Raw genomic sequence first — 13214 nt, 5'->3', positions numbered from 1 at the left:
TCTGGATAGTTGTGCTCCCTCTCATTCTCCCATCCCTTGCCTGCAGGGCCTGCTTCGCGGCTCTTAGTAAGAAGGGTGCCTGCTTCCCTGTTGAAAAGCACCTGGCTCATCAGCAGCTCTTCTGTTTCACAGTGGGGCATTGTTATCATTTCCGGCTCCTCGCCTTTGGTATCGCACTGCTCTGCACATGTTCTCAAAGGTTTCTGCCATCAACAAAGCCTTCACACATCATCTCAGCAACTGTGTTTTCTGACTTGGATGACCGGCTCCTCCTCTTATCATCGGGTGCTTGTGTCCTCTTCACTAACCAGACTCTGCACCGTCCTTGTCAGCCTGTAGCTGTGTCTACACGTGCATGCTACTTCGAAGTAGCGGCACTAACTTCGAAATAGCGCCCGTCGTGGCTACACGCGTCGGGCGCTATTTCGAAGTTAACTTCGACGTTAGGCGGTGAGACGTCGAAGTCGCTAACCTCATGAGGGGATCGGAATAGCGCCCTACTTCGACGTTCAACGTCGAAGTAGGGACCGTGTAGACGATCCGCGTCCTGCAACTTCGAAATTGCCAGGTCCTCCATGGCGGCCATCAGCTGCGGGGTTGAGAGACGCTCTCTCTCCAGCCCCTGCGGGGCTCTGTGGTCACCGTGGGCAGCAGCCCTTAGCCCAGGGCTTCTGGCTGCTGCTGCGGCAGCTGGGGATCCATGCTGCAGGCACAGGGTCTGCAACCAGTTGTCGGCTCTGTGTATCTTGTGTTGTTTAGTGCAACTGTGTCTGGGAGGGGCCCTTTAAGGGAGCGGCTTGCTGTTGAGTCCGCCCTGTGACCCTGTCTGCAGCTGTGCCTAGCACCCTTATTTCGATGTGTGCTACTTTGGCGTGTAGACGTACCCTCTCAGCGCCTATTTCGATGTGGTGCTGCGCAACGTCGAAGTTGAACATCGACGTTGCCAGCCCTGGAGGACGTGTAGACGTTATTCATCGAAATAGCCTATTTCGATGTTGCTACATCGAAATAAGCTATTTCGATGTTGGCTTCACGTGTAGACGTAGCCAGTGTGTCTCGATCAATGAGGGACCTGGAGCAGTATTGACCCACACAACCTCTGAAAGCCTCAGACACACCATGGGTCTGTTGCACAACACACATCTAGGTTTGCGGGCATTACTATGAACAGTTCTGGCTCATGCACGTGTGCACCCACATTTGGAATCCAGGTAGGGACCACACATCTCAATGAACTTCCAGTTACAGTAAACACCTGTGCTTGAGCATACTTAGGCTATGTCTACACTACAGTGATCTTTCAAAAGAAGTACTTCTGGAAGATCTCTTCTGAAAGAGTGGGTCCACACACAAAAAAGCAGATCAAAAGAGTGATCTGCTTTTTTGAAAGACAGTATCCATTCAGCCCCTGTTCTTTCAAAAGAACGGGCCAGGGATTGAAAAATCAAGTGCCATGGCGGGGGGGGAAGGGCCCGCGGAGCATCTACACATATTTTCTTTCAAAAGAAGCTTTCCAAAGAAGGTGCTCTTCCTGAAACAGGAGTGGAAGAGCACTTTCAAAAGGACTGTCACCTTCTTTCGATTCATTTCGAAAGAATACTTGTTGTGTGTAGATGCTTCGCTGGCTATTTCGAAAGAACTTGCTAGTGTAGACGTGGCCTTTGACATTTATGTTCCAACATATATTAAATAGTAGGAAGACTGCTGTGTTGAGATACTTGGGATATGGAAAAGACAAGCTAAAGTACCTTTGATGTCTGGGAAACCTAATATCACATGAGCTGGTTCTTTTTTTTAAAAAAATGCACCATAAATATTGAGTCCAGGAGTTCTGAGTAAGGGCAAGCTTGTGCAACTATAAAATGATCCGAGGCAAGAGAATCCACAAATAAATGGGACAAATGTGAAGTAGAAGCTACTTGGGTTGATTGTGCATGGAAATTACTGCACATTATCTGGTTAATGTGAGAAAGAAAAAGTTGAAACAAGATAGAAAACTGTTTATATCAACTACTTTCTAGAAGTTAATCTTCATGTAATTCTGCAATGCTATTAAGGTCAATATTTAGGTTTCTAGCCATGTAGTTATTTCCAACAATTTCAACGTGGAAGCCCATGTATCTCAAAGGTTTCCTGCATTTTTTTAATTTAAAATATCTTTGTTCCTTATCTATTTAGGACAGAGCCTTTTTTTTCTTCATTGTCCTTTGCTAGGTCAAGACATGGAAAATCAGTGCATTGATGTTTTATAACCATCACGTCCCTCCCAGACTGCTCTCCCTATTCATGGGCCATCATCCATTTGGCCCATGCAGTCCGGCACACCCCAGCTTCCTGAGCTGCCATCCCAAACTGTGCTGAATGCTACTTCACCTCTTATAAGGATCTGGACTGGTCACCCAGTGTGTTTTGTATGCTTGTGTACCCTAATCTGCTGAAATTGAGGCAAGAACACGTTAATCAAAGTATTTGCCTTGATCTTTTACATTTTGCAGGAATTGGAGAAACATCATCATATAAACCATTTATTGGTCAAAGTGCATTCTTATGTCCTTTCTCGTCAATGTGCTGCCTGGAAGGAGAGAGAAGACGTTAATTCTCTCAATCTGTATGTCAGTCTGTTACATTTATTGTGAGAGGCTCCCCACTTGCTTTGTGGTGAGCATTGATGGATGATGTTGCCCTAACCAGAGATCCTTGTTCATGTCCTGGCCCAGTTTCTCCATTTTCCCATTTTTTTTTATCACTTCCTGTCTCTGTTCTCTTTTTGTTTTGAGTTGAAATATTATTTTTCCTTCTCTTTCTTTCCTGGTGATATCATCGCCAATTTCCTTCCAGGGCGGCTTCCCATCCTTGTTCACAGCTCAAAGAAACTTGAATGTTGCTTAGAGAAGTAGTTTCCATTAAGGACCCCACAGACAGATACTTGAGCCTGTATGTGTCTTGTATATGGGAGTGGTTCTTGCTGCCAAACACATTATAGGAATGTCCTGTAGTAGAAGCAGGTGACTTTCAAAGACCAACGGCTGGGGAAGGGATGAAATGAGGGCAGGATGGGCCTAAGATCTTGTGGCTTTCTGAGGTATGTTTGTGCTATTTCTTTCTATCCCTCTCCACAGCCTACCTAGACATTCACTAGTCAGTCTGGAAAATACCATTGCACACCCTAGCCACGTCTACACTAGCCAGCTATTTTGAAGTAGCCGTGCCAACTTCAAAATAGCGCCTGCCGCGTCTACACGTGCCGAGTGCGATTTCGACGTTGAACTCGACGTAAGGCGGCGAGACGTCAAAGTTACTATCCTCATGAGGAGATGGGAATAGCGCCCTACTTCGACGTTGAACGTCGAAGTAGGGCATGTGTAGACGATCCATATCCTGCAACATTGAGGTAGCAGAGTCCTCCATGGCGGCCATCAGCTGAGGGGTTGAGAGACGCTCTCTCCAGCTCCTGAGCTCTATGGTCGCTGCATGCAACAGCCCCTTAAAGCTCCCCGCCCCCTTATTTCCTGTGCAGGAAGCTGAGAGCTCGTGCAGGCAGCAGCACAGCCACATGCACAGCCTGCACATCCCTCAGCAGCCCCAAGCCAGCACCCTGCACCCCATGGCATCCAGCCAGCCCCCCAAGAGCCCACAGGGAACCCCCCCCCCCCAAGGGGACCCAGGGCTCCCAGCCTGCCAGCCAGTGGGGGAAGAGGCAGCGGGGCCCCTCCTGGACGGAGGCTGAGATCCGGGACCTGCTGGGGCTCTGGGGTGAGGAGGAGGTGCTCCAGGTAACGGGGAGCAAGAGGCGGAACGCGGATGCATTCGCTCGGCTGGCCGAGGGCCTGGCTGCCCAGGGTCACCCTGCCCGCACTCCTGACCACGTCAGGAGTAAGGTAAAGGAGCTGCGGCAGGATTACACCAGGGCCTGGGACATGGCCAGCCTATCTGGGGCCGCCCCTGCCGCTTGCCCCTTTTACAGGGAGCTCAGGGCCATCCTGGGCCCCCGGTACATCTCCCCCCGGCCACCCTTGACACATCGGGCGACGAGCCCCAGCAGGCACTGGAGACGGAGTCCACCCCGGAGGCCAGCCCTGGGACACCAGAGGAGGAGGAGGGGGCCTCCAGCGACGGGGGGCTCCAAATCGACCTCCTCTCCCGCAGCTCCAGCAGGGTGTCCACCCGATGGGTGTCCCCCGACCGTGGGAGCAGACCATCAGGTATGTACCCCCCTGGTGCACACCCCCGGGGTTAAGGGGCGGGGACAAGAGACATGACCAGGGCCCTCCACACACCCAGATGACCATGGCCCCGAGGACAGCTGTGGCATGTCCCGCAGAAGAGTCCATCAGCCCCTGTCCCCCACCAGGACAGCGCCATGCCCCATCCCTGGGGATGGGGGGAATGGAACCTATTGTCCCCCGTGGGGGCGGGTTGGACACCCATCATCATCAGCATGTCTGGGGGACGGGGATGGGGAACCAGCAGCAGAGGGGTGGGGGGACAAGGACCACGGGTCAGGGCCCAGACTAATGGCTGTCTCCACTCTTCTTCCCCCCTCTGTTCCGCAGCTGCACCATCGGAGGGCCTGGAGAGCACCGGCGCGGTGTCAGTGGTCCCAGAGAGCCCACTGGGGCCATCCCATGAGGCCAGCCCCTCGGCAGAGCACGGACCAGCCCCAGGACGAGCCTGACAGCGGCAGAGCCATCTGTGGGCGTCCACGGACCTCCAGCTGCTCACCACGCTCCGGCGTCCGCTGGAGGTGTCCGAGCGGCGCCTGCAGGTGGAGGAGCAGTGGCTCCATCTCCTGGAGCGAGTGCTGGCCTCGCGCCAGGAGGCTTGGGGGGCCTTCATGCGCACCTTTGAGGACATCGTGCGGCACTTGGCCCCCTCACTGCTCCGCCTGCCGCTCCGCCTGCTGTCCCTCCACCATCAGCCGTCCTGGGGCCTGCCACCGAGGGGGACCATGGGCCTCCAGACTCTGCCCGGCCCTATCTGCCGGTTCTCCTGGCCCCCATGCAGCCTTGACCGGGCCTCCGGCCGAGATGTGGGTCGCACCCCCCAACACCAGGCGCAGGACAATAGGGGGTGCGTGGCTGAGGACGTTGCCCCCCAAGGCCCCCTTTTTTGGACATATTCCCCCCATCTTTGTAAATAGTTTTTGTTCTACTCCTGTTTTTACCTGCCCCCGCCACGTACATAGTTCCCCCCTTCTTCTGTTAATAATTAATACAGGTTGCATGGTTTTGTTTAAAAAAAAATTCCATTTATTGCACAGAAGTGGCGGGGGTTGTGCTCTGAGGTTCTCTGTGGTGTGGGTGTGGGGGCTGGGAGTGTTGTGGAGGATGGGGGGACGCAGTGGGTGGCTCACCCGCAGCTGGCCCTTCCAGCGTTTGCCCCGCAGCCTGGTCAAAATGGGCCCATAGGGCCTCCCGGACCCCGATCACCTCAGGGTCGACCTGGCGACTGGGGGCAGTGGGTGGCTTGATGTCGGCCCTGCCAGCCTCCGCAGCCCAGCCCTGGAAGAAGGCCTCTCCCTTGCTCTCCACCAGGTTGTGGAGTGCGCTGCACGCGCCCACAACCTGGGGGACGTTGGTGAGGCCTGCATCCAGACGGGTGAGGAGACACCTCCAGTGCCCTTTGAGGCAGCCGAAAGTGCGCGCGACCACCTGGTGCGCATGGTTCAAGCGTGTGTTGAACTGCTCCTTGCTGGCTGTGACATGGCCAGTGTAAGGGTGCATGAGCCAGGGTTGGAGGGGGTACGCCGCGTCTGCGACGAGGCAGAGGGGCATGGTGGTGTCCCCCACAGCGATCCATCCCGCAGGGGGATGTAGGTACCTGCCTCCAGCCGGCAGCACAGACCCGAATTTCTGAACACCCGGGCGTCGTGGGTGCTGCCAGGCCAGCCAACATAAATGTCCAAGAGGCGGCCCTGGCTGTCCACCAAGGCCTGGAGGACCACGGAATGGTATCCCTTCCTATTGAGGAAGCATCCTCCTCTGTGCTCCGGGGCACAGATGGGGATATGGGTCCCATCCAGAGCCCCAAAGCAATTTGGGAAGCCCAGGCTGGCAAGCCCCGCAATGGCAGCATCTGGGTCCCCAAGCCGCACGAGCCTGTGGAGGAGCAGGGCATTGATTGCGCAGATGACCTGCAGGGGAAGGACATGAGAGAGCACCGGTGAGGGGTGTGCAGGGTGTGTCTGGCCCTCCCCCCCCCAGGACTCCCCCCCTTCTCCCAGGGCTCCCCCCCTCCCCCTGGGTCCTCTTACCTCCATGAGGACAGCCCCGACGGTGGCCTTGCCCACACCAAACTGCTGCCCTACGGATCGGTAGCTGTCTGGAGTGGCCAGCTTCCAGACAGCGATGCCGACCCGTTTCTCTACAGTGAGGGAACGTCGCATGGGGGTGTCCTGGTGTTGTAAGGCAGGGGTGAGCCACTGGCAGAGCTCCAAGAATGTCTGCCAGCTCATTCGGAAGTTCCGGAGCCAGCGGTCATTGTCCCACTCGCCGAGCACCAGCCGCTCCCACCAGTCCGTGCTCGTGGGGTATCTCCACAGCTGGTGGTGTGTGCAGTGAGGGGCGGGGCTGGGAGGGCAGCAAGGTCTGGGGCTGCTTCCTCATCCCCCGAGGACAGCTCATCTTCCTCAAATAAAAGATGTTCAGCTGCCTCCTGCATGGCACTGAGCAGGGCAGCTGCTGCTCCTCCAGGGGTGAGTGTTTGGGCCTCTGGCGGCGGCTGCTGCTGCTGCTGCTGCTGGGGGTCTGTGGTGCTTCACGGGGTGTGTGCGCCTGTGGCTCTGCAGACCATGTGCTGTGCAGGCTGTGTGTGTCTGGGAGGGGCCCTTTAAGGGAGCGGCTTGCTGTTGCCGCGGAAGTGCTAGTCCACCCTGTGACCCTGTCTGCAGCTGTTCCTGGCACCCTTATTTCAATTTGGGCTGCTTTGGTGTGTAGACGCTCCCCTGCAGTGCCTATTTCAATGTAGTGCTGTCCAACGTTGACGGCACCAGCCCTGGAGGATGTGTGGATGCTATTCATCAAAATAGCTTATTTCGATTTCGCTACATCGAAATAAGCTATGTCGATGTAGCATCCCAGTGTAGACATAGCATCTGAAACCTAAATTATATTTTGTGTCTCCCCCTAGTGGTCATGGGTACTTATCAAGGAAAGTTGAAACAAGACTTGATACAACATAATATGTAGATATGGATAGAACATGTAAGCAGATATTAATCTGTGATCACACTTAATTTTAAGCCATTTACCAGGTTAAATTTCAGACAATCAGAATTAATTCCTTAATACCTCTGCCTTGAAGGTCCTGTACTGAAAAATTTAGTAATGAAAGCCAAGCAGACAAATTACTGCTAGCTAAAACTGGAAGTGCAAATTTAAAGTTATATTTTCCAACTGAAGAAAAAATATGTGGTTCTTCTTAAATATGCACCATAATTCTTGTAAATGTGTTTATTTTAGGGGGAAATGTATGTGACTAGAATGTTTCACATATGACACACAGTTTTCATATGGGCTAATAATTACTGTATGTTCATTTTCTACAGGTGGTTGCCAAGATCCATAGCACTAGATTTTGGGCCTAATATTTTGATTAGTTTTCAAAGGCAATGTAGTTCTTTGTTCATTGCACAATAATGGTTTCCATACTCTTTTTTTCAAAAAATAAAACTTGGTTAGTATTAACGAAGGGATACATACAGAGCCTAGTTGGGAGGTGTCTGAAAGTAATTACCATCTGGTAGCTGTTCAGTGATAAGAATTTGTTGGTCTTGATCCACTGCCCACATTAGACAAGAATTCTCCTTAGAAAACAGCTCTCACAATTAGCACTGATTGGCAGTCTTGCTAATTTTGTGAGTAGGGAAGCCAGAGACTGAACATACAAGGTGACTCAACTTGCCTCTTAAACCTGGTTCTTCCAAACAAAAAGTTCGAAGCACGTTGTAAGATGACAACAGGAAGATTGCATTGCCAGTGCCCACTCTGTATCACACGCACAAGTTAATAAAAATCAAATGATGCTAGAATCTCAACACTCATGAATGGCTTTGCAGTACCAAACATTGATGTTAAAAATGGATGGAAAGAAAACCAGAAGTTGCAAAAAGAGGGTGTGTCTGTGTATTTCATTTATAGGTACATGTATCTGTTTAAATTCTAGTCATGATATCAGTCAATTAGGAAGCTATTCCCTCAATATTTTGAGAACTGATGCAACGTCTCTTTTTCAAAAGGTGGAGACCTGGTTACAACACCTTGAAGACACCATGCATAAAACAATACATTGTTATATCATAGAGGCAATAGCTGCCTATGAAGAAAAACCCAGAGAACACTGGATTTTTGACTATCCAGCTCAAGTTGCACTTACCAGCTCACAAATCTGGTGGACGACAGATGTAGGAATAGCATTCAACAGGCTGGAAGAGGGATGTGAAACAGCCCTGAAGGATTACAATAAAAAACAGGTATTGGTGTCTTGCTTACATTGTATGAAAAATGATACACTATGGAAATGGAACCTTATTGCCCAGAAATGCTCGGATGACTCATTAAATATTTCTTTAGTCATACTGTTTTTATTGGTTACCTGCTATTTCTATCCTCTGAAGAAAAGGAAGCATGCCTCCTTTTGTTTCTGATTCTTTCTTCTCCCAGAGATTATCCCATTTGTCTTTCTCTCCAACAATAAAAATTGTTCTTACAGCTCACTGTGTTTTCGTTCTGGAGCAAGAAGAAGAAAGGTAAAAGCAAAGGTGCTATAAGATACAGATTTTTTCCTGTAATTACCATTTCTCAAACAGAGATAATTTGTGACCTAAAATTATCTAAAACTTCAAACCAAATCCAGGTCTTTGAAGTAGATATTTTTTATAATTAAAAACAGATGGGGAATATCTATTCAGAAGATGTGATATGGGCCTGTATTTTTTAAAAGCTATTGGTGATTTTTGGGTGCCTCAATTTTTAGTAATTTTTCAGGAAGTTGGCTGTCAAAATGTTCCAACCATCCCTCTGGAAATCAGGAGCACATTTGTTGTGATGGAACAGGAAGACTCAAAAGACTCTCAACTTTCCAGAATTGCTACTATTCCTATAGTAAAGCATCTCAGACTGAGAACCCAAAACTGGAATACCCAAAGATCTCTAGTAATTTTGAAAATGTAGGGAGTACTGAATACTGGTAGATATCAAGAACTTGATTGGACTATCATGATATTATGGAAAGTGTAGGGTGCACACACCCATAACTAAATGTGTCTGAGGAGCGGCGGGGTGGTAGTGCATATATAAAAAAGCCAAAACTTGTGTGTCTGTTCGAACAATCGCTTTGTTTGATGTGGCAATAAATCATCAGAATTCAGTTTGAAACTGTGGTTAGTTTTAGTTCCAGTCCCCACATGGGTATTTCTTGCTATATATTCATTGATACACGTTGTGTCTCATTTAAAAATAGTGTTCAAGTTATAACATTTTTCCCTTTCAAACTTTTTCAATTATGTAAGTTACTGAAAAAACTACATCTGATTTGGTTATAATGGCAGATTTGCTACAGCTAAGTAATATTTTCCCAATGTCTACAACCGGAAAATATTAAAATTGTCAATTTATGTAAGACATAGTTTTGTCTGATGTTGTGCCATCCATTTTCAAGCAGACTCCCCCCCCCCACCCCGCCATCCCCTCTTGAAAGAGGTGAGAGGTCTACTTAAATTTTGATGACTTTCTACAGTTTCTTCATCTTATAGATATACACTGGGTCTCTTGTCCTTTTGCTGCATGGAGAGGAGTAGGAGAGTTGACAAGGAGTCCATTCCTTGGTTCTCAGCCCTGCTCCTGAAACAGGTTGCTCTAAACTGTTCCAGTTAGCTTGGATTGCTCCTTAGATACCCTATGCCATTGTGTTGTGTTCCAGCTACTCCCTTTCTAGAACAGCCTTCCACCTGGGAGGTTTGTGTTCCGTATGCACTGCTCAGGGTATGGAGTGGAGCAGAGAACCAGTATATACATAAGGCAAATTGCTAAGATTTTATAAATGAATCACATTTTTTTGTGGAGGGAAGAGTCTGAGATTTATTAGGGTATAAAGTAATTCAGCATGAAATTGTGCTGTTAAAATGTACTTTATAATCACATTTGAGTATCCCATAAACTTCTGGTGTGGTGGCCAAACCCAATTTAAATGACCCACTTCTTTTTTTTTTTAAGGCTCTAAAAGAAGAAAATTGTGAATTAATATTGTAATTCTCAAATAAGTCACTGCCACTCAAATAACCAACTCCTTCATGAAGCCTCTAGGGGTTCCATGCCAGTCCCAAGCCTGGGTAGTGTTGTGGGGTTGGTCAGCTGACTGATGATGCACTGATAGTGAAACAATATGAATGAAATCTGATGCCAGTACAACTAACTGATAAAAGATGCCAGCTCGGACATCGCCTGGATAAACAAGGTCCATGGCACCAATGATGATGGTGACTCAAATAACCATCATACCAGTGTGCCCTGTTAACTGTGTGCTTGCATGGCCACTCAGGAAAAATTCAGATGCCTCCCAGCTGATTAGCAGAGCGCCCACAGCTAGGGTGTCGTACATTTACAGATACCTTGGAGCACATAAAAAAGTATTCCGCACGTGGATGGAAAAGATTAGAGAGAACGTTGCACCACACCCTTAAATCAGGGAGAATACGAGAATGCTGATGTCTAAATTGCATTGTACCAGTAGTGCAAAAAGCATAGTTTGTGAGGTCTTATTCATTCTTGAAGTCTTTTTTGTAGAAGGGCTTTTGTACAAACAAGCATATCTGGATCATACATTGCTTATGCAATACATTACATGCACTCTATTAATGTTATGTTTGCCTAATAAAAAGTGTGTACAGTCACAAACTGATCTTTACTGTTAATATGAAATGTTAACAAAACACATTCATTAAGGGTGTGTTCATAATTCAGGTATAAGTAACTTCATTAATATCACATTTAATAATTCTTCTACTCCTTGTGTCATCATCCTTGAGCCTCAAGCCACTGTGCTTTCATACAGCATGTTTTCCAAGTACTTTGTTCAGTAAAAATATCTGAAGCAGTGAATCATCTTCCCCTTTCATTGAAGGCTTTTCTGCAGTCTAATAGATCTCGCCGTTCAGAAAGTTTTCCTTATGTTGACCGTAAAAGCTTTTGTTTAACTTTATCCCAATGTCCTACTTATATACATCTGAATCACTGTAATAATTTCTCCTCCTGTCTGGAACCATTCTTTTACTGGTTGTTTTTAGAGCAAGCTGACTAGTCCTTTCCCCTAAAAGCTTTCTAAATGACTATATTTCTACTCCTGATTCACACAGCACTGATCTAGTGTTCAAGACCTGTGAGTTACAACCATGTATGTGCAAAATATTTTATGTTGTAATTGAAGTCATGCTATAGGCAGAATTAATCTTTGGGAGTGGTGGTGACTGGAGCAGTGAAATTAAATGTTGTAACAAAACTATATTTATCTCTCTAGATCGCTCAGCTAAATGCTCTCATTGCTTTGTTGCTGGGAGAACTTGCCTCGGGTGACAGACAGAAGGTTATGACCATTTGCACTAACGATGTTCATGCTCGAGATGTGGTGGCAAAACTTGTTGCGCAAAAGGTAAATTGTAGGATGTAATGTTTTTTCATAGAATGTTTTAAGGCTTAAAACAAAGGGACTTTAAGCTAAGTGTGAGTCTCGGCTTGCATGAGTGCATAAGAAAGAGAGATGGTACCTTTGTGGACACAAAGACTACTAGCTCCGCAGCCATGTAATGAACCATTGCTTGTGCCTCCCTCTGTGGTATGTTGCCTTCTGGAGTGAAGAATCAAACTGTGACGAGGTGGGGTAGACCTGTGCTAAGCCAGGTATATGCACCTGTCTCTCTTAAGGAGCATGTTTACCATCCTCTGGGTCATTACACCACTCAATCCTAACCTATCTATCCACCCTTCGGTAGGCTGTGTAGCCTACTGGCCAATATCAGTCTAATCACTCTGATCTGCAAGGCAGTGCAGCCAACTGGCCATACAAAGAGTCAGTCAAATTTCCCTACTTTGCAGGGCAGCATTGCCCAATGGCCAGTATCAGTGCATCTGCTGCTAGTTGAGGGGGTGGGGGGCAACAGCCCCAGTAGGGGGCCCAGGCCCACCTACTCCTTCAGGCCCCGACCCAGCGGCGGAGTGGTCCCCTACCAGCCCAGAAGGAATTCCCCCTGAAATATGCTGGGCTTACTGGGGAGGGTGATTCCACTACTGTGCCCTCCCTTGATCACTTTCTACCATCTCCAGCATCACAGCGATTCTCGAGTTCTCCGGTGCTCGTTTCTCCCCAAGGCTCCAATAGTTCTGCAGGATTGTCCCAGTCTCCGGCCTCTGGGCCCTGCTGTCTGACTCTCTGCCTGGTCTGTCTGGAGGTCCTGCAATAGGTCCTTCCTTTCTGGCAGGCAACCCAGACTGAATTATGTTGTTACCTTTTATACTAGCTCCACACTTGGGTCACACCCAGAAGAGTGAAGAGGTGTGGATTTCTCAGCCCTTACGGCAGGTTTAACCCTCACATGCCCAGTGTGGAGTGAGTGTGCCCCATTAAACAAACCAAGAATTTTTTTTTTTTTTAAAACCCATTTACAGGAGAGTTCAAACCAATTGGAAACTTTGATCAGCAAAGTGTTCCTTTTAAAATCTTAGATCATAACACTATGAGCGAGAACGGGTGACAGACTTTGCTAGGCCCAGTGCCAGGTGGGAGGAGGCTCAGCTCCAAGGTTCCAGGAAGGGGCAGGATGTCAGGTAGGTGTGGATGAGTTGGAGACTAGTTTCCCCCACTGAGGCCTCAGAATTATTCAGACCACGCCGTGTGGTGTTCTGGCACTGATTTAAAAGGTCTGGAGTTCCAACCGCTGCTGTAGCCATGATAGGAGTCTGGAGTCCTGGGCCCTTTTAAATTGTGTCAGTCTGTTCTTCAGATGATGGGTTCCATGAAGACATGTCCAGAACTCGTCTGTTTTCCTGGATAGCATCTTCATCTTTGATTATTTAGCCATTCATTGTTTTATTCTGATCTCTGTGTAGCCCTACAGAGCTGGAGGCCTCTCTGGTTCATGTGAGGGTTACCGGATAAAAACATTCCCCCACACAAAACTTTGTTCTAGTGAAACTGAAGTTGCAGGCACAGGTCAGCAGATCTGA

General features: G+C 48.4%; 1 protein-coding gene across 1 annotated transcript in view; it reads left to right on the top strand.

The window, feature by feature from the left end:
- Positions 1 to 13214, top strand: part of DNAH11 (dynein axonemal heavy chain 11) — a 327231-nt gene that overhangs the window by 107770 nt on the left and 206247 nt on the right. The window contains exons 30-31 of the mRNA XM_074984643.1: positions 8237 to 8470; positions 11512 to 11643. Coding sequence (XP_074840744.1) covers positions 8237 to 8470; positions 11512 to 11643 — 366 coding nt within the window. The remainder of the gene's footprint in view (positions 1 to 8236; positions 8471 to 11511; positions 11644 to 13214) is intronic.

This window comes from Carettochelys insculpta, chromosome 2 (assembly GCF_033958435.1).
Source record: "Carettochelys insculpta isolate YL-2023 chromosome 2, ASM3395843v1, whole genome shotgun sequence".
NCBI classification, from domain to species: domain Eukaryota; kingdom Metazoa; phylum Chordata; order Testudines; family Carettochelyidae; genus Carettochelys; species Carettochelys insculpta.
The sequence above is the reverse complement of the archived record's forward strand: the minus strand, read 5'-3'. Positions and strand labels throughout refer to the sequence as shown.